Source organism: Chaetodon auriga, chromosome 2, assembly GCF_051107435.1.
Source record: "Chaetodon auriga isolate fChaAug3 chromosome 2, fChaAug3.hap1, whole genome shotgun sequence".
In the NCBI taxonomy this organism is placed as follows: Eukaryota; Metazoa; Chordata; class Actinopteri; order Chaetodontiformes; family Chaetodontidae; genus Chaetodon; species Chaetodon auriga.
In genome coordinates, this window is record NC_135075.1 from 19,792,292 (window position 1) to 19,814,928 (window position 22,637).

General features: G+C 43.3%; 1 protein-coding gene across 2 annotated transcripts in view; it reads right to left on the reverse strand.

Moving 5' to 3' along the window:
* Window positions 1–1,781: 1,781 nt before the first annotated feature.
* atg7 (ATG7 autophagy related 7 homolog (S. cerevisiae)) overlaps window positions 1,782–22,637 on the reverse strand; it is a 59,422-nt gene continuing 38,566 nt past the window's right edge. For both annotated transcript variants that reach the window (XM_076739562.1, XM_076739571.1), the window contains exon 19: window positions 1,782–3,016. In XM_076739562.1, coding sequence (XP_076595677.1) covers window positions 2,984–3,016 — 33 coding nt within the window. In that variant the 3' untranslated portion in view covers window positions 1,782–2,983. The remainder of the gene's footprint in view (window positions 3,017–22,637) is intronic.

The window sequence follows — 22,637 nt, forward strand, 5'->3', positions numbered from 1 at the left end:
ATTCCATCCTCAGCGATCTGAACAGATGTGAACAAGCTCTAGAATCTTCAACATACACAAAAATCACAAAGCAAACTGCCAGTGATTTCATTCGCTTAACAAATCAGTACTTTGTGATCTGCATGTGCGTTCTGCGGCAGGTTCAGTGGGTGGGATGGTGGTCTGCAGCAGGCAGGTTTTTTGGGAGGCGGCAGAGCTTCAGGAGCTGAGCTCCTGTAAGCACGACCTGCATGTCAGGAGACGTTCAGCTGCCACTGAAAGTCTTCTCAGCCATGCCTCCCCCTCCTCTCAGATTTAGTCGACCCTGATTTAAGATTGGATGTAGAACATGCTAGAAAACACGAGGGAAAAGGGCTCAGTGTCCAGAGGATTTTGTTTTTCTATTATTATTCTTTCTCATTATCATTTCACTACCACCCTGTAGGTAGGAGGCTCTCTTTCTGCTTCGGCACACACTCCCTACACACTGTAGGAAAATCACTTAATTAAAAAAATACTTTTTTTTATAATAGGTAACTATAAGACCATCATTACGCTGTGCGTAACGAATGTACAGAGAAAAAAATCGTAGGTATTTTTTGAGGAACAATTAATTTGTTAATGATATGTAGCTATTTAATTGTTGGTTTTCCCTGTCCTTATATTGTAATCATTGCATTTTCTTTTTGTGAAAAAAGTTGATCTTTTTTGTTTATAGAGTTTGTCTTGTTAGAGTAAAGGTTCAAGTGCAGGAACACAGCAAACGTATGAAACCACAACAAGCCACTGGTGTGACTATGACAATCGCTACTTCCATTGGTCCCCGATGTCCTGCAATCATTTAACCCGTGTTCGATCATGTGACGTCTGACACGCCTGAACAAACGTTTCACTCCTGAGCGAAAAGATCGTCCCGTCGGAGGTTTTGCGCTGATGGCGCACAATTTTTGCCACTAGCCCAGCGAGTCTTTCCGGCCATTTCCAAATGTAATTATTAAACATAAAATAAAAATCTACATTAGTCACGGGCTAGCTGGCAGGGGAACTTTCCATCACTGCATATAAGCAGTACAAATTGCAGGTTTTGAAGGTTTTTGATGACTGTTTTTGGTCTGCAGATGGGAAGTAAGCAACAAGTAAAAACCATCAGTCCATTTGAGAATACTAATACTGAAAAAAGCTCAATTGATGAAAACCTGAAAGAATTTTTTGTGCTCCACTTCATCTGCTTCAGTCGGTGAGGCTGAGATGATGAATGAACTTTGACGATGTCACCCTTCTATTTGATGTTGCTGTTCCCATCTGTGGAGGCCATTTTGCATCTGTAATCAAGTAAACAACATGAAAATTGTGCAGATAAATCAAAGAGGAGTTGGTCTTTACTCTGACTGTGCCACATTTTCCAGGTCCTTTTTGAAGTGGAAGTAGCATGTACTTAGTGGTAGTAATACTCTGAACTGTAAAGAAAAAAAAAATGTATCAAGAAAACAACAGTCAATTTGTGGCTCTGTGTCTCCTCCTACTAAAAAGGTTTTGGCAGGCCACCTTTTTTGTACGTAAAGTAGCCTTGATGAACAATAAAATGCTTTTAAACCACTGTCTGACTGTGTGGGCCTCTGTTTGTGACTGTTCTGGTGTGTTTGTGGTTGTGTAATGGTTAAGACAGAGATGCTAGAAAAGGGGGAAATGGGTGGAAAGATGCAGCAACATTGACTGAGTGGAAGGATGTAGTGCAGTGGAATTAAGCCACACCTGAATAAACCGCTGTTTTCACAGCAACATAAAGCTCACAGACTCAGAAATAACAGAGATGTTTTATTCCAGTTTGTGGTGAAATACTTACAGAAGAGAAAAGGTGCCACAAAAACAGCTCTGAGAATCGCTGGAATCAAGAAAGCCGAGAGTTTAATTATAAAATTGGAGGGAAAAGCCTGAATTCTGGAGTTGCTTTAGGAATTTAGCATTTTTCTCACAGTTGTGACGCATCTTTTTAACGTCAATCTCAAATTCGGGAATGAATCTCAGTTGTTTTTCCTCCTCGCTCTTCCATAAATATCCAAGTGGCTGTTGAAATGTACATTTCATGACAGTTAAAATACGGTACATGTTAGCAGTTCAGACAAATGGGACCTGGCAGAGTAAGAAAAGCGACATAAACTGCACAGACAAACACAGACATGCATCAACACATAAAGACCATGTAAACCATAAAGACCTTCAGCTCCTCCTAAGGCTCTTTTCGACTCTGCCGTGCTGTTGCAGCACGGTACAATCAGGTTGTCCTACGGTGACAGTAAATCGTTTCCATATCAGAGTCCACTGAGTCGCTGTACAGTAACATCTGTGTGCGAAGCAACAAAGCTGGTTTTTGTATTAACTGCACCGCATGTCTCCAGTAAACAGACGGGCTGACGGATGGATCTGCTGAGTTGTCACACGTGTTTTTGTATTTTCTCAGTTTATCGGAGGCTCTTTTCAGACCTGAATGAGCGAGCAGATGTAGCATGTCAACGTCTTGCCAAAGGACTCTTCAACAAAGCCATTAAATGTGTCGATGGAGCCACTGCGGGAGGGAGTGAACCTGTGACCATTCAGTGGGTTTTTCAAAGTGTTCAAGACAAAATGTACAAATACAGTGTGTTTTTGTTCAGGGAATCGAACTGACTCCAAATATCGAGCAAGTATGAGTGATCACACATCACCAAGTGACAGGAACAGGTATTCACTGAATGTCTGGACACTAATTATTAATCATTTTTACCGTTCTGCTCCTCTATTCTGAACGTCCAACGCTTTGGTTGATCTCGAATCCAAACTGAGAATAACTTTTCTGAAGATGTTTTTCTAATGTGCTTGTTTTTGTTTACATACATTTTATCAGCGTGTCTACTGTTGTCCTCAAAGCCTTTGTCCCCTCGTCCTTTGTAAATGTGAGATTCCTTAAGAAGAAACAGACAGAAACATGGATTGGAGTGTCCCTCTCAGGGTTTGTTCCACCAGCTCTTCAGATGCTCTCATCATCGCTCATGTCCCAAATCTAATGAGAAAAAAAGACACAAAAGAAAAAGACGTTAAAGACTGAAATAAACAATTCACGAGGAAGTCATTATGTTGACTGTGTATTCTTAAAAAATGTGTATTTCCTTCCTCATAAAACATCTGTGAACCCATTCTTCAAATATTACCAAGCACTGCATTGTGAACATTCACGTTTGCTAGCTTGCTTTCTTCTTCACTGCCTTTCAAGCTGCACTGCACGGCCTCTTTGCACGTTACTACCACCAGCAGTCCATCAGAGGAACGGTGCGAAACTGGCTGAAAAGTGCATCTTTGTCTGCAAGTTGTGCTTAATGGCCGCGTCTGATCTGTAGAGCACTCATGTCTACGTACAGTATGTGAACAGTCAGAAGGTTTCACCACCTAATAAAAGCTCTGTTGAGCTGTTTAAAAGAGTAAACATTCACAGAATGATCAGAATTATGCAGCACAAACACATGAACATTGTGATAGGATCCAACACAGAGCAATACGGGCTCTGACTGTGGTTAGCCACCGATTTAGCTCAAAGTGTCTGAACCGTGGAGGCGACGCTGATTCAGTACGCTTCTACTAACAGCCACGAATGTTTGATTCAATTTTCAAAACAGGAGGAGACGGATAAACAGGATAAACAGATGGATTTCCGTCTAAACAAATGACCTGTAAGTCACAACAAAATGCACTTTAGAGAACCTACAGCGAGCCTGCAGCTCTCCCGTCTTGGCCACATGCACCAATAGCTTTGAAAACAATTACTCACAATCACAGCTAAAAGGTTTCTTGCCAGGAAGTGACAGCAGCATGTGACCCCCCCTCTCTTTTTATCTCTCACTCTCTCAGACACACACACACACACACACACACGCACACACACACACACACACACACACACACACGAGGAACCTCCTTTTCACTACTGTGTCAGTAAACAACAGCGGCCTTCTCATGGCAGCAGATTCTTCGCATTCTCTCTCTGTAAGACGTAATTCACATACCTCTAACACAGTCTGGAATGTTACACACACATGGCTCTGAGTGTGTACACAAACACACACTCACACACACACACACACACACACTTTTGACACATACACGCTGCATTCCTCTGAATGTGCTGCTCCAAATGTGAATTCCAGAGCGACGACTGAGACCCGGCGAAAACTGAAAGAAATGCAATGAACTTTGAGCTACGATATTTTTCTTTTCATGCGGCATTCACTAACATGGAATACAGCCTGCACACACACACACACACACACACACACACACACGCAGACCCAATGTACTATTAGGACCCACAACAAAAGATATATCGAAAGTGGTTCTTCTATTCTTTACAGGCCTTTATGGATCACATCTCATTAGAAAACATGTATGGCTGCAACTGACAGTTACTTTCATTACTGATTAACATGCAGATTATTTGCAAGTTTAATAGAGTTCACATTTGGTCAATAAAACGTTAGCCTGTACGGCTCGTCCTAAATGCTGGCATGTTTTTCTACCGCTTTGTGCTTCTGTGTCATGTGTGTGAAGAGGCGAGCCTGCAGAGAAAAGAGAATATATTTACACACTCATTACAGTAACCGCTGTGTGCAGTGAATGAGTTCAGCAGTATGACGGGAACAGAACAGGGAGGAGATGCGCTCAGGATTGAAGGGCCAGTAATGACTCTGCCACCTCTGCTCAGAGAACAGAACAGGCCCTCAAACGACACACATCAAGAGCTCACAGTCATTTATACAGTGGGTCCAGATTTGGCAGGTTCATGTGAAACAATCAACGTATTGCATCAATACTGGGATGACGCGTCAAGACAAAATGTCTTGGACAGAAAAAGCTACAGGAACTACCAATTAGACTCATCCCTGACGCATCTCAGCTGAAGCCAGACATCGAACTGAACTAAAAAAGGAACCTGCAAGTGGCGACATACGCAGGTATGAACATCGAGAGCCAGGACGTGATTAGCCTTCAAGAATAAGCCTCCTAACGCTTCTAGAGCTGTATCTCGCAAATGGTTATTTAAAAAAGACGGCGTGTGGTTTTAGGTGGAGTTGCGGGCTCTAACTATTTCTGGAACAACAATAGTTCATTCATCCGCCCGGCACTTCTGTGCAGCGTCTCCAGCTGTAGCACGGCTTTCAAGATACAGCTGGTGAGCACAGGCTAGAGTATGTCAGGCATCTGTACAGGCATGATGGTTTGCTAGCTGCTTATCACTGCTTCCAGTCTCTACGCTAAGCTGGGCTAATCATGTCCCACCTCTACCTTCCTTAACACACAGATGTCCCAAATCATTGACCTTTTGTTATGAGGAATGCATGCTTCACATCCAAGATAAGACTTTCTTGATCCCTGGAGGGGAGATTCACATCTTGTTGTCCAGTTTACAAAAAACAACCACCATTAATTGGCCTAAAGAGTAATAACAATGTTTGCAGTGAAGGGTGGAGCGTCACAACTGCTCAAACCACCTCTTGCCTCAGCGTGATCTGCAGCTAGCCACTGAAATTAGCTACAGGGCAGTGTCCACCACCATCACCAGGGAGGCAGAGGCAGTCATGTGGCCAGAGTCATCCAGGCCTGTTTTTCAGCCTGAGAGGGAACTGCAAGAAGTTATCTAACCTGTTGTGCAGCCTGTTGACCTGAGCCGCCATCTGCTGTGTGCAGGCTGAGCCCGAGCGTCGTTTTGTGTCATATTCCCATTGATTTCATTAGTGTAACTTCAGGAGGCCTTTTGCGGGGTGGAGCTGCAGAGCTGCAGGACAGCGTGGGGAATGAGGGCTAAATTCATATCAAAGCTGGACGTTCAGCATTTCTGCTCCACTGCTGCTGGAAAGCGAGCATCAAAAGGACAGCAAGCAAAGAGCTCTTTGAAACGGAGCGACACTGGAGCCCCTCTCTGGACGCCTGCCACGCCGCACTGATAGCGTGTGTGTGTGTGTCTGTGTGTGTTTTGAGAAATCTTTTGTGTGGAATGAAAGAGAGGAGGGGGTGGACAGAGGAAAGAGGCGATCTGAAGGGGGGAGAGACCTTATGTAACGTGAATAGCTCTGCGAACCGAAGCCAACAACTTTACTACACTCTTTCAAGCAGGGCTGAGTATTTGGGATGTTTCTCAACAGTTACCTCTGTTGCTGCAATGCATAAGCAGATTTCCGCAAAGCTGAGATCAAAATGAACTACTTCGAGGTTCAGTCCAATTAGGGAGCTTATTGGAATCAGTAACTCCAAGTTAACAAAGAACACAACAATTTCGGAAAATTCGATTAAGTAATTTGCTGAGGAAAAAAACATTAGAAAATTCTCTTTTTCGGTGCGCCCAATGATTGCGACCATCAGCCCGAGTACGCTGAGCTACAGTGACTAAACGCATTGAAAAACACTTCAAAAACAAGGATGAGCTAAAAGTCAAGCTGCACAGCCATTTTTTTTCTAGGATGGCAAAGGAATGACCCACCCTCCTCTGACTCTGATTGGCAAGTACTCATTGCCTTTATTGGTTGGGTTGGTTAGGTTTAGGCATAAAGAGTGATGATTGGTTAGGCCAATCAGAGGCAGAGTGGGGCGGGTCATTCCCTCTATGATGGACAGCTCTCACAAATGAGAGCTACCTGTCAGTTCGTCAGTGTTGACCAGGAGACCAGTGTTCTCCAAAATTGACCCTAAACCTGAAACTGAACATGGGCTAAACCCCTCCCCCGAACAGTGATTGTCCAATCACAGCTTAGCAACACGCCACTGAAGGCCTGTCAAGCTTTGGATTTCTCCACATGTTGAAGAAGGGACTGCAGTAACAACAATACTCCAAGCATAAAGAACACTGTGTTGACATGAGCAGGTCCAGCTAAATAGCCTAAAACAGTAACTGAGCCGAGGAGCGTCTTATTCTTTACGATATGGGGAGAGTCAACATCTCTGTCCTCTTTTTTATTGGATTTTGGGAAGTTTACACTCCAGCAGCCATGAACGTTATCTGAGATTGTGTTCCATCATTCTGAAAGTCTTTTATCTTGTAACGTTAAAAGTGAAAAAATACTGGTTAAAAATAGAAACTATAAAACATCGATCTGACCTCTGTCTTGTCCAAATATGTAAGGACAAAACATGGTTAGGTTGGAATGAAACACATCAAACATTTTGCTTATAACACAAGAACAGTCCCGTTTCTACATGATAGATTTCTATATAGATGGTTGCTATTGATCGTAGCATAATACACACAGTTTACATAATTACCTTAACATATTTCATATTGCTTATTATTCATGGTTGATTTATATTACTGCATCATATTTCTTACATATGTTTACATATTCTACAATATTTCTTATTTCCCTTCTCTATTTCATTGCTGTTCTACAATGGAAGCAACTGTAACTGACCCAGTTTCGAGTGGTAAATCGGCCACTGTTATCGCTGTAGACTGCACATGTGCTAAAAGGTAAAACTTGAGGGACACAGCAGCAGTGAAGAGGGGGGGCAGAGTTTAGAGAAACGTCACTTTGAAGAATTTCAATGTTTTGAGACTCTGGGAAACTAAGATCGGTAGTTTTCACTATTTCAAACATTTAGAAATTATTAACTAACTAACTGTTAGTTGCAGCTTTTACTTGAATTCTATCTGTCCTAATTGGTAGACCCCACCACACACACACACACACACACACACACACACACACACACACACACACACACACACACACACACACACACACACCATGACAGCACCTCAAAGGGATTGGCAGCAACACAATCAACGACATCTCTCACTTTGAAGCAGCCTTATCGCTCCAGGACCTTGAGTGACTGCAGGTTAAAAAAAGGATTTCTGGATGTTTCATAAAGTCCGACAGTAAGCTGCATGTAATCATTGTGTGAATGTGTTTGTGTTTGTAATCAGTTGGGCTCCGGCTGATATGACAACTATAATCCAGGCTAGTTGTTGAAACAAGGCTGGGATCTGATCAGATAGAGGAGGTTTTAGCTGGAAGCCGAGGCCGGCGCAGTCACAGCCAGCTCTCTGCTGCCGCTGATTATTGTTCCCACACAAATACGACACAAGCATCAGCATGAGGGATTTTAGCAATATTTACCACGAGCACCGTTCCTGGAGACACCACAACTACAATACATTCACAGTTTATCAAGAAGCAACTTCTTTTTTTGTTTAACGTTACCACTGTCAGACAGATGGCTCAGGATTGCTTTTTCTTAACGTGAGTGGATTGAAAATAGTGAGCCTGCTTACAGGAACACATCCTATGTGCGGGTGGCCCCGGTGGGAATCCAACCTCTAAAGCCATTTTCACTAGGCAGCGCTACACAACCGCTGATGTGCTTTGATATTAAACACACATCTGCTTTACATATTAGAACTGACACCAAAGCACAAAGCGCAAAGTCAAGCTTTCATCATGGAGACTGGCTCCATCTGATATGCAATTAGTGGACCACACAGAGTGACGTGGTTTATGGCTGCTGGATACAACGGTGACTGAGTGCTGCTGGTTGAGGAAGAAACGTAAGAAATCCAGTCTAAGTAAATCCCTCCCTCATCCCTGTGATCTTAGTAGTTTATGTGAGCTTTTACAAATCTTAAGAGAGTGTGTGGACTGTGACTGATATCTGTGATTACGAACAGCGTGAGGATGGTCTGACTGAAGCCAGCACAGGGTAAAAAATAACTAACAAACCACTTGTATGAGAAGAATCTCCTCAACAACCAACATTTTCTAATGTCAAAGTTCGCTCCAAATAAACAGAGAGCAGCATATCACCACAGTAAGTGCTGCTCACTGTCCTCTTTGCTGTGCTATGTTTGGCTACTAGGTGTTAGCTACGTAGTTAGCTCAGTTAGCTGTGAAGCTAGTGGCCCTATTGGCTGACTGGAGTCTGCCTGACTGAGAGCTCGGAGCACCATGGGATTGTTGGTGTTTACACTGTGGACAGCAGAACCGGATCAGGACCGATCTCGATAATGTTCCTTCAGTTTTTGAACATTTTAAACTATAATTCAGGCCACATCTTATACAACACGGGAGTAAAGGCTCAAACACAGTCACTGTGTTTGGAGCAAGTCCAGAAACTGCTTTTAATATCACATATTGAGGTTTTGGCAGATAGTTCATATTCTGCACTCAAGACTCAAGAAATAATGGAAATCATGACTGACAATCGGTTACAATTTAAATTTATGGAAATACAACAGTGTTTTTAACTAATGTAGCAGGCACTGTAGCACGATTCACAGTACAAAAGAAAAGAAAAGATCCTTGATCGTTGTCTTCAGAGGGGCCCCGACTGCGTTAATTCCTTCTTTCCGATCTATAAAATCAAGCCTGATGAATCTGTCAGCCTGTAGGAACATCCGCGCTGGGCAATTAGCTCTAACTTCACAAAGGGGTGTCGGCCATGGAAATTCTTGTTTCCTCTAACAAATGATCTAACATCTGTTGGCCAGGGGGATGCGTTTGATGATTTATGTTAATGGGGGGGGGGGGGGGGGGGGGGCACTCCCCCTTTCACCCCCTCTCATCAGCCCCCCTGAGGGCAGGTTTTACATCCAGAAGGAGGGAGGAAGACCCACACTGGCACAATCAAAGAGAGATGAACTCGCTGGGAAGTCAGTAAATACACTTGTTCTGATGGTTGAAAAATCCTTTCACACTTCATGTCCATTTACATCACAAACGAGTTTTGAAAAAAAATGTCTCTTCCTCCACCTATTTTTCTCCTCCGCAGCTTGCTTTGCTTCTTTCTTTCCCCTCTAATCTCTTTTTTGTTCTTCCCCTCAAACCACAATCCACTCATCATGGAGACACAATACCTAGAAAACACACCGACCTGACTGGAAATTTAGCTAAACAACAAATACAGCAGCAGGTGTGTGTGTGTGTGTGTGTGTGTGTGTGTGTGTGTGTGTGTGTGTGTGTGGTGACATCATAATGCTAAAATAGTCTGAAACCCTGGATGACATGTCCATTCATCCACATGTGCAGAACCACTGATACACCACACTGACAATACTCAAGCACACACACACACACACACACACACACACACACACACACACACACACACACACACACACACACACACACCGTGGGTTCAGGGTGGTTGATGTAAATAAATAATGCAGTTTGGGTGTAGCCTTTCTGAGGATTCAGTTTCTAGCATGGAGGAGCAGTCAGCTGTGAAACGGCAGCACTTTGAAGAACAAAAGACGTGATAAGGTCTACAATCACCTGAGGGACGGCTGAGGGAACAACCTTTATCTGGTTCAGCTGGAACCTGAACCTTTATCTGGGAAAAAGAAGAAAAGACAAACTTCCAGCGTTGTTTTCAATCTTAACTTTGGGCTCAATTCAAACTACGTAATGGTGTGTGAAAGTAAGGGAGATAAAAAAAAGCGAGTGCTCGAGTTTTATCTTCTGGATGTGAGCTCTGAGGATTACGGCAGTCCCTCGACTTGAAATTGGATTTATTGAGAATCTTACCACCTCTGTCATTTTCATGCGGCAGATAATGTTTCCATGAAGCTTTTCCTTTTTTATGTCTTCCACTAAGGCGCTGGCCTTCTATAGTGAGCACGTTTAATGGCACACAGATTGAGCTGGCCATGTAAATATATGCAAAATCTTTTTCTTGATAGGACTTCTTTTGCATGATGAAGAGGATGAATCCTCTTTTCCACTACTTGATGGACTGCCAACAGATTGTGTAGATTTTCATGGTCCCTTGAATAACTCAGTGCTAGTTAGCATAGTTATCATGGTAACAAGCTAAACTGCACTGGTGAACATTATTCCTGCTAATAATCAACATGCTAGCACTATCACTGTGAGCACGTTAGCATGCTGATGTTAGCATTTAGCTCAAAGCTTAGCTGGACAACCAACAAAAAACAACTGTATTTGATTTTGCATTTGGTACCAAAACATTAATTTTATGTTGTTCTGTTTAAAAACTGTGCCAGCCAGCAGGCCAGAGCTGCCTGAGATCTAACCTACGCTGCATCAGCCCGTGCAGCTGAAGCAGCACCTGTCACCAGTACGGAAGTGCTGCATGTTATCTGGAGTAATGTGGGAGGCCTGTCAGGGCTACTGTTTGCAGACCTCCGTGGTGTGTAAACACTAGCTGTGTTGGGCCTCCAAGCTCAGTAGATTTACTCATTTACATAATGTCTTGGCATCCTACTTGTGCCCTGGTGCTGCCATCGCGACCAATCCCTTGGAAATATTACATCACGTATGAGATGGAACTTTGCTTATTATTAATACAGCATGTAGATTCCTCTATTCATCACCCGAAGGGCAACATCCAGTGCGTGCAAAGGGCTGCTGACAGTGGGTGCATGAATTAAAACAGACACTGAAATAAAGCCAATATCTGTATCAGGACGTTCAATAGAGATTTTTTTTTTAACAATCTGGGTCCTACAATGACCTCTTGTCTCTGTGGGTTGCAAAACAGGCTGGCAACAAGTCTATTTAAAGTCCCTAATTATTCAGGAGTCAAACACTTCTGATGTGTTGTGGCTCTTGCTCAATTAATAGCAAAACCCTGGTGGAAATGTAACTGGTTAAATTACTGTCAAGACTTAAATCTTGCTCTGGGAAGACAATGTGTCATGTTCCCGTAAAGAAAGATCGACTAGAATTAAAAGCATTAACTGTATTTTGTCTGAGTCTCCTCTTCCAGTAACACACTTAAATGATCAGAGACACACACATGCACATACAAGCGCATGCAGCAATTATACACAAACAGATGCTGATGAGTGCATGCTCGTACCCACTTTCTGCTGAGAAAATGACCTCATGCGGCCCAACATAACTCCAACTGCTGCTGCAGCGCCGCATTCCCAACTACATTCCTGACTTCCCCTCAGACATTCCTGCACAATGTGGCAGGAATCTGCAGTGTGGTGGTTTCAGAGGCGGTTTAAAGTGGGGTGAAAAGGTAAAAGGTCAAATCCCTTATAAAGTCAGGAAAATATGAGAGGCTGCAACCTGAGTCTCTGTCTCTCAGACCTATGAGCGCCTCATAGCGAAGGTGTGAGGGTGGACCACAGCAAGAGAGACACAAAGACTGGAGCAAATCCTGGGAATGGGATTATGACACTGACGCTGACTATGGGTCATGTTTTGAGAGGGCTGTTTAAGTCAAAAGATTGATGGATTTGCCATGTTGAGACTTATGCAGTGGAGGCACTTGACTTGGATTTGGGGTGGTGTATTCAAATGACTGAAGTCAGCTCCATCCAGTCTGCCAGGGCACCCAGACACCCAGCAGCTCCAGTCTGTCACGCATGACCTGCACTTTTTTCCTTTGTTTTTCAAATCCCACCCAAGATTTGACTTGACAACTAGCGTTTTTGATGACTACCACAACCACTGCGCTTAAAACAAACACTTGTGGTTTATTTCATCTCATCTCACGGTTGCCAGCACTCTTTTGATCTGCAAAGCACGCTGTCTGCAAAGCTTTATTCTCTAATCCGAAAATTGCATTCAATCTGACTAATCTGTAAAATATTCCCACTGTGACACTCTTTAGATGACAGAGCTCATGCGAGGAGGGCCATCATGTTCTCTGTACACTGCTCTCATTTTCTACTCATTACCACTTCAGGCTATCCAAAGCAATCCAACAGTAAAAACATACTACTGAGGGGCCCTAAGCCTCTAATGCCTTCTGTTTAATAAAGTAATGTCTGCAGGCAGCATATACAGTTCCACACAATAAGCAGAGCTTTTGGCTAATATTGCTTGGCAGTAAAAACACTCATTTGATAAAGTAGTTCCAGATGCCTCAGTGGATACATGTTGGGACTGTGTGATCTAGATTGGAAGCTGTAGGTGTGTCTGATCAGGCTGTAGAGGGACTCACCTAAAACTGGGAACAGACCTTAACATTGTTTGAACCTACAACATGCAGAGCTTCCGCACGCAGCAGAACTCATCAGACTATGATCACATCTCTGCAAGATCCCACGAGAACAATACTTGTCTGAACCAAAACGTAAATGTTCAAGCATCATGGGAAATACTCCCTGCCATATAAACTTGCCCGGTCTGGAACCGCCTCGATCCATCTACTACATGAATGGTTCAGTCATTGTAATGTGTCCTCGCCTGAAGGGCAGTGTCTCTATTGTCTCTCGCATGAGAACTACTGCACAGGTGATGCTGTAGAGCCTGAAATTGACTTTATGTTCAATTTCCTGCCCATAAATATTGCGAACCCAGTTCAACAACTCAAGGCCTCAATAACTCAAACCTCCACAGAGCACAGCAGCCCGTCACGTGGTACCACACTAGCTGTTCCTTATGTCGAGAAAAACCAAGCCAGCCAAATCAAAACTGTTTCCACATCGAATGTTTCCCTCATAATGCAGCATGTCTGGACTGAGATCACACAGATTTAGATAGCTCCCCCCTGGCCCGTGTTTTAAATGATCATTTTGTGCTCTTCTATTTCCTGCAGCGATCGTCTGTGTTCTCTCTGGTGTCCTCATTGTTCCAGGCCTGCAGCTCTCAGGGGGGAACAGAGTGAACAGCCTGGATATGACTATGTGTGTGTGCCATGTGCATGTAACTATGTGTGTGCATGGGTAGACGTCCTATCCACTGAGGCTGGAGACAGGAAGAGGAAGAGGAGATGGGTGGAGACAGGAAGAGGAGGAGCACCTACTAACCTAACCTGCCCTCTCAGCGGCACATGTCATGCGGGTTAGACATCGAACTGACCCACATACTCACATTTAACACTAAAGCCATAGCGAGCATAAAAAGCGTCTGATCACACATTACCATCAGCTCTTTCTCCTTCTTCCAAACTACCCACCACATACAGAACCAAGCAAACACCGCCAGCGTAGAAAATGTGATTCATTGGCTGCTTTTAATTTCATGACGTGACAGCGATGTGCTTTATAGGAGATACAGGGTGAAAGCAGACAGTGGAGACGCATTTGATCATGGCGTCAGAAATCAAAAGTGTCTACAGTTATTCCAAACTGCTACACACACAGCCATCATGGAGAGGGGGGGAGGCGTGATATCGCTTAAATACGGGGATTACAGTGCGTATTTTCAGACAGAGCTCCCTGGAAGACATTCACAGTGTTGCACGGACATGAAAAGTGACAGAAGCAGTTGTGTCACGACAGAAAAAAGGGGAGCTAGAGATGGAAGTTGGCTCCTCTCTCACCTCCACACAGCTGGCCAATCATGGCGAGAAGTCGGTGCGAATGTCAGGTGGCAGGTTTAGGATTTACAGGAGTGGTGGAACACATCCTGCCCTAATGCGACGGGGGAAGGGTCTCAAGGGAGGTTCAGAAGCATTTCCACCGTCCCATTGGAGGATACCGACTGCTTCAGGCCAAAAATGCTAATATAGTGCAGAGCTCAGACTTTGAAAAGGCCATCAAAGCTTTAAAGGATATGGCTCGGATTACTAGTAAACAAATTTCAGCCCAATGGCTCCGGCCGAGGATGTAAATCTTTATGAACAGGTTACAAACAGTTTTTTTTTTTTTTAAAATAAAAAAAGGCTCAATAATATCCTAAAAGAGCTGGGCACTATTTTAAGATGCGGATTAATACACATTTATACTACAGCGCCAATGTTCATTGTAATGAAGCAACATGTGCAGTGTAGCTAATTTATGTGAAATTTAAAAGTATTTAAACAACAATAGAGCTCTGCAGTATGGATGAATAAGCAACAGCAGGCTTTGGCTACACAGATAATACTCGCTAGCAGGATCAGTTTACTGTGGGCTTGGGTCTTTCTATGGGTGTGCTGGCACATTTAAATTAGGAGAGCAGGTAAGAGAGTGAGATAAGGCAAAGGGTGATTGACAGGTTAAAAACAGGTGTGGAAAAGGGCCATCAGAGGGCGAGTGAAGGATGACATGGCTGGGAGTGAAAGTGCTCGACCCTGGCGATCAGAGAGGAGAGATGGCGTTGAGGAGCTCTGGTGGGAACACAGTTAGCATGTAGGTCCCAGCCAGGGTCACGTCCTCTGGCTGTGTTTTCATAAACTCTTGAGTCTTGGGGTAATCAAACAAAGCACCGGCCCTGATAGCAAACCTCATAACAGAGAAACGACAAACTAGGAAGTGATGCAGCATCCGCCTTTTCCCTGCTCGTCCCATTTCCTAATAAAGGGCGGACGCTCGCTCCTCTTCCCTGTTTTCTTTCCTTTACTCTGAGTCGGTCAAACTCGACTGCCACCAGCACCACCTCCCCTTTCTCCCTCTTCTCTCTCAGAGTCATAAAAGCCAGCTACAACAACAAATGGAGTCTCTCTCAGCTGGGTGTGGTGGCCTGCGGAGCAGCAGCTGGGTCCTGTTGTTTCTCCTGAGACGCCGGCTGACAGCTCGCCCTCTTTCTCAGGACAGCGCGCCGTCCGTGTCCTCAACTTCGTCTTAAATATTGACCCTTTTTGCTCTCACATTCTCCGGATTGCTGTCATTTCTAGCCACGACTCTTGTCAGCCTTTCTCTGACCCGTCCACTGATTTTCTAACGACTCCCTCAGTTTTTAGGTGCTGCTCTTGAACTTTCTTCGTCAAACAGCTGACATGTCCCCTCTCTGTATCCTCTCCTAGAAGTTTGGATTCTCTCTTGTTCCATCTGCCTGGTTCTGCTTTTCTGTTCTTTCTCTCACTTAATCTGTCAGTCCTCATCTCCCCCTTCCCTTCCCTCTTCCTCTCTCCCTCTGTATCTCCCCCTGGTCCCCATTTCCCCCTGACACATTTCCTGTATACTAGAGAAGGTTATCAACACATTCTCTGACTCATACAAGTGTTTCATAACACCACAAGTCCCTCATACTTCAATACTACATAGTGAAACATAGTGTTGACGTAGTTCGGAATCACATATGCGTGACATTAGAAAGATTCTGAAATTTCCCCTCGCGGGACAAATAAAAGGAATATTGATTGATTTTTATTTATTTTTTATTCTTATCTCTGTAAAAAAGAAAAAAGAAAAGTCCTTTACAGTTTAGTTCAGTTGCTGTTGCTTCTGGTGAGGCATTACGTGCGTGTGTGCAACCAGTATAAACTCTACCTAATGAACCATTTTCAGTGTGCAACTAACCAAATGGCAATAACAGATCAACTTCAGAGGCTGTGTGTGTGTGTGTGTGTGTGTGTGTGTGTGTATGTTGCCAGTTCAGACCTGCCCTAGGTTTAATTAGAACTGTGAGTCAAAGCCAAATGACGTGTGGTCAGAGGAGCAATCAAACACAAGCAGGGCCCCATGGGCACGTGCACAAACTCATGCACATCATGTGTGCATGCACGACAGAGAGAGAGAGAGAGAGAGAGAGAGAGAGAGACACACACACACACACACACACACACACACACACACACACACACACACACACACGTATATGGGATAAATGCCGTTCAAGAGAATAACTAAATGAAAACATTTTCTCCTTTTTTATGCTGTTTTCAAAGATGTGAGTTCTCAAAGGGACTGAGAGCAAATTACATTCAAACAATCCAATCTTTATGAAGCAACATGCCCTGACGCACACACACAAACACACACACAAACAGTGCCTTGTAAACCGCAGTCGAGGCAGTCTTTTGATCTGATGCTAAGAGCACCAGACAGTCACAGTCTTTCATTACAAAGACTTCTTCACTTTGTGAATCAATCACTGTCAACAGCTTCTTCTTTACAGAGGAGATGGTAATTGTGACAGATCATTTTGGAAAATCAGTTCATCAAGCAAACCAAAACTACTGTCAACACTCGAGCAACGTTTGGACTTCATACTGGCCATACTGGGAACCATGAGGACAAAAAGGCCACACACAGATGTTCCTGAACACTAAACAGTTCAATTGGTCGTCTTAGATTTTCCAATGGTTCAATAATGAGTGTCACCATATTTTTAGACATTCAGTGTAGGATAATCTGCAGTTTCTAATTCTTAGCTTAACGTCATTAAAGTGATTTTGTTTTCACATGAAAAATAGGTCAGAGGAAATGATGGCAGTCACAGACGTGTGTGCATGGGCAGAAGTGTTGGTTAGTCAGAGAAACTGGGGAACAAACCTGCCAAATGTGTGTGTGTGTATATGTATATACATGCATTATGTCTGTGTGTGTGTGAGAGAGAGTAATTATCTGAACCAGAGGCTTGATGCTATCACTGTCTTCCATGTGCTGAACAGAACAGCATCAGGGGAAAAAGATAAGAACTGGCATTGTGACGAGTCTGTGTGTGTGTGTGTGTGTGTGTGTGTGTGTGTGTGTTTCTTTTTCAGGCCAGAGGCTCCAGGGCAGATTACCTGTGACCAGCCAGGCAGGCTAGAATCAGGCTATATAAGATACAGACACGCACATGCAGGCACAGACATGCACGTTCACACTCACACTCACATTCACACTCTCTCTCTCTCTCTCTCTCTCTCTCTCTCTCTCTCACACACACACACACACACACACACACACACACACACACACACACACACACACACACACACACACACACACCAGCACTTATCTCCGTCTTTGATGCAGCTGGAGCGTTTTTCTGTATCAAAGATTATCCAAACCAGGAACAGGGGAATAAAGACTCCTGCACAGGATTCATGAAAATACTTCAACTAAGTGGCAGTTTTTTTGTTTTTTTTTTTAATGCACATACAGCACAAATGTAACCCTATTCAGTTTATGCACACAACATGTTGTGTGTAGGCATTAGCACAAACAAGAAAGTAGGACTTTTGAAGTAACTGACTTACACTTATTACATGCTCTGTGCTCAGCTCACGGTCTTAAATATATGGAGTGAATGTTAGCTTGCGGAGTGTGTGAAACAATAGAGCATTGACAGGACACAATGTGTGCTTCTCCTACTGATAACATTCGCTTCCTGGGATTTCAATGAAACGATTTATCAACTCACTAGCAGCATACAGAGGGACACTTGACCTTAACGATAAAGTCAGTTACGTAAACATCCTTCAAATTCATCATTCAGCATCTTCAAACTTATTCAAGCTCTCTTTGAACCTCCTGGCTGTATTTTTTTCAGTAACACTGAACTAAAATTCCACCTACACATAAAATATAATCCTACAACATCCATCCAATGTGCGATGGTGGTGACAAATACCAGTTCAAATGAGACTCATAAAGTCTCAGCACACCTTGGTACACAATACGTTTGCCACACAAGAGCTGAAAATGGCTCAAATTTTCCTCAAGGGGACGTCATCAGGCATGATGCTAATTTGGCTAATTGAATTTGGTGGATTATTTTGTAACATGAACGCAGTATTTTTTTACCATTTACCTGGACATCATTGCCATGGAGGATAAACTGAATGCAAGCATGATAACTTCCAGCTGTAAAATCATCGCTTGGGAAATTGTTGTCCAGTGTTTATGTGTCAAAAATCATCCATTTCTCAAAGCAGGCTTCCTGGAACACATTTCACTCGCGTAACTGAAACAACATGCTGTTATCGACCGAGCCCTTCGTTTGTTATACACAAGGCCATTATGGCTGATGATAACGAGGTTGCTAGGCAATTGAGTTTAAAAATGGATGTCTTCTTGTCCCCTTTTCAAGAATAGTGAATGACTTTGTTTTTTTCTGCATTTCAATGTCAGTCTAAGGAGGAGAAAACGGGAGATATAAAAATAAATAAATTTAAACCAAAATCCATCTGACACCACAACTATATGTCACAATATCATTAAAATAGTTTGCAAAAAGGCTCTTTTTGTGAATAAGTATGACCCCAATTGAAGGCATCATTAAAACAGGCCAATAAAGCTGCTTTGAAATATATAGTATATAAAATGCTGCTAAAAAAAAAACAATCTTTTTATCTTTTATATCATAATGTCCAGGTTAAACAATGCATTTTCATTTAGAGCTGCATACTTTGGATGATACGCCTCTGCAGCCAAACGATCCCTGTGATGTGTGAGCGGAGCCTTCGGAGGTGAAAGTCCTTTCTAAAAGTGCAACGCTGACACAGATACAGAAATAGTCATTAAAAGCCACCGAAGAGGAAGAAGAGTAGGAGCTAAACAGGGACGACCAGCCTACTACTCTGTCGCAACCCAGTCATCTGTCTGTCTTAACGTCTATCCATGCATACAGCCAGCTGCCAGGCCAGAAGAAGGCATCGCTCTGGACTGACTGGCGCCGGGGAGGAGAGGCCATGTATAGGAGCGGGGCCGCTGTAGGTTTTCCCATGCAGTGAGGGAAAAGTTGGGAAAACCTATTTATGCCTTATGAAAATAACTCGCCTATGACTGATGATTGGCAATTCTGAATGAAGCCTCTTTGGGCCCCAGACGTAAGACAGCTGTCCTGGGTGCCAATGCGTCCCCTCTGCCCCCCACCTACAGTACACCTCTTCACCGGCTCCAGCCCTGCGCACAAGTGTATTAATAATAGACAGCCCACCAAAGCAGAATCCCTGTGGAGTAATGTGCTCGCTAAAGACATTCAGGATCTTATCACCTGCTATTCTTCACACTGCCCTCTTCATCGATGTAATCTGTTGGAAAAGTCTAAAAAAAACCCTTAAATATAATGATGCAAAAGTGAAATTAGTCTAAAGGTAACCAAGCTAGTCACGAGTCCAGGGAGAAGCAGAGTTAAAAACAGTACTGTTATTGCTTCTTATGGGGACAAAATGAGACAAAAGAACAGGATGTATCACTGAGGACATATTTAAAGATGAGTGTGTTTTTAAATGTAGTGTATCGAGCCTCCAGATCTATGTTCCACTGGCATCTCGCTGAAGATAGCACCTTGTAATAAGGGACACACTGAGCTGCTATGCTAGCACTGAGAATCATATTACCTCATCTACAGAAACAGAAAGGGGGGTTGGGGGGGGGTTAAAGGAATGATGACATAGTTGGCCCACCTGACCGAAGTCCTGAATGAGTATCTGCCCTGACACAGAATGTGTGTTATTTAACAGATGGCTTTTTCCCCTCTGTCGTCCAGGAGCAATACAGACTCTTACAAAATGGTGAACAAATGGAGGAAACTAGGTCTATTCTGGACTTTAACGGAAAAATAGCCTCTGAGAATGTCTCTGTTCTGTGATTTCAAGATCTAGGTTAATTACAATTTTTAACTTCAAATCGTCAAGTCATACTTTGCCTCCGAGAAATGACGCTCTTGTTCTTTCCCCAAATGACAAACCACTTTTTAAGCATAAAGTATACGGGAGGTATCAAACAGGATAAACCCGGGGCCCTTTCCAACAAGTTCTGTGTTATTATATTTGTCACACTACCTTAATTTCTAATGTTTTCATTTATGTTTGTGTTAGTCAGCGCTCAGCGAGTGCAGACGCATGACTCTGGCCAGACCCTGACTGCAGCTACTAACACAGATTGCTCATGAAGAAATGCCCTGAAGTTGAAAAGAAGAGGACTAACAAAATGACAGTATCCACTATGACCACCGTTATGCGTCGTGTAGTGAACATGCCAGTCTTGTGACAAGAAAAATGCAAAATAATTTGTAACCCTCAGGACAGCCGTCAGGTAAGGTATTATTCACAAATATAGCTACCCAGGAATCTGTACTACCAAATATACACACATCCACAACGGAGAAAAACTTTCAAACACTCGGGCGAGGGTTGGGAAGGTTAGCAGGCGAGGTTATAAGTCAAGCCACTGACTGACACAAAGCTTCTGAATTTAGCCTGTAAAGAAGCAGGGAGCTTTAGACTAACTATGAATAGAGCTGAATATGTATGTGCATGTGTGTGTGTGTGTGTGTGTGTGTGTGAGACACAAAGAAACTATGTCCAGAAAGGAAGTATAGGAGGTGTGATGCGTCTGTACATAGCTGACATACATCCCTGTGAGTAGAGCACACAGTTATAATTAGCAGAGCATTTGATGTCAAGCAGACATAGCTAGCATACGTCAGGACATAAATACACGCATGCTTAGCACCAGTGATGCATGATGACACTAACATGTGTGTGTGAAGAAAAAGGCAAATTATATAATGTTATATTTGTCAAAGTATTTTCTGAATGTGCATTATTGGTGTATTATAGCTCTTTATTAGTCATTATAAAGCAATTCCTTATTCTGGGGGTTAGGGCAATTGAGGGAAAGCTCTTAATTAATTGCCTTGTAGTTGTAGAATATGGTCATGCAGAATAAGACATTAATAAATGTTAAAGAGCGAAAAATGCTACTAACATGCATGCTAATAAGAAAGTTAAAAGTGTTTATGTGCATCTTATTATAAAGACATCTTTCTGCTTGAAATGAGATGTTAGGTCAGGGTATCAGCACTGAGAGGGACTTAATGTGAGAATTCAAAAACACAAATACTTCAGAGCGACATTAGCCTTCACCTTGTCACTGTGGACAGCTCGCCTTTGACATCAAGCTCATTTGCAAGGGAGCGAGGGGAGAGGATGCAAACAGGGCGTGTTTACGCCTCATGCATGTGTGATGTTTGACCTCACCGCAGTGGAAAGAACTGCTAAGGACGGGGACAACATCGCAAACATTGCAAAAATGATACTACTAATGTGGGTTATAGATGGGGAATATTTTCATTATAGAGTCATTATTTAATCAGCTATAAAATAGACATTTTGCCTTGATAAACCAGCTGAATAATTAATCAATTATCACATTTATCACTTATTACTTTTGTTGTTTCTGTTGGCACTGGCGGCACTGTTGGCAGTGACGAGGGCTAAGTTGTAGGTTGGGGGGGGGGGCGGGGGGCAGAATCACATTCTGTCATCACATTTGATGGAACAGAATTTCTTTATGCTCCCCTGAGTGTAAGATTAGAAAGAAGGAGAGGGTGGGACTGATACACAGACATAAAATTGGATGTTTTGAAAACATAGCAACAAAAAATTAAAGAAATTTTGGATTTCACAGGACCTTGAAATAAATGGAAGAAAATGGAAATGGAAATATTCGACCACAGTGGTCGACAAGAGTCAGTCGTACCCTACTTTAAATTCTAAATGAATTACACTTTGTGAAATGTCTCTCTTGCTCTCCTTCTCCCTCCATCCCTCGGTCTCATAGGAGGGTGCGCAGTGCGCTAATGAAAAAGCAGACTTACTGTAATATGTTTTCCCTGAGTCCATCTGGTAATAATTGTAGCATGTAGCAACCGTAGCTGTGTTTGGATAAAGCTCTGACATACATGGGCCCCTCTGACGTTCAAGTGTGTGTATGTGTGTTTATGTGGGGGTGAGAGAGAAAGGGGAAAGAGAGCATGTGACTGGCGAGAGGAGAGAGTCTGCGTTACTGTGTGTCACTGTGTGTGTGCGTGTGCATGCATGCTTGGCTTGTGTGTTTTCCAAGCTGCTGGGTGATGAGCCAACACAACTAAATCAACTTTATCGCCAGCGCACTGTTTTACGTAGGGAAGCACAGGCCAGAGCAGGGCCGAGCGTGGGTGGCTGGGTAGCCTCTGCTCCTTCGGGGCATCAGCATGACTCAAGGTGATGATTTGTGGCATCTGATGGCGCACAGACTGTTATCAAACAGCCAAACACACACATGTGGAGCAACACAGGTGTCTTTATTAGACTGAACACTG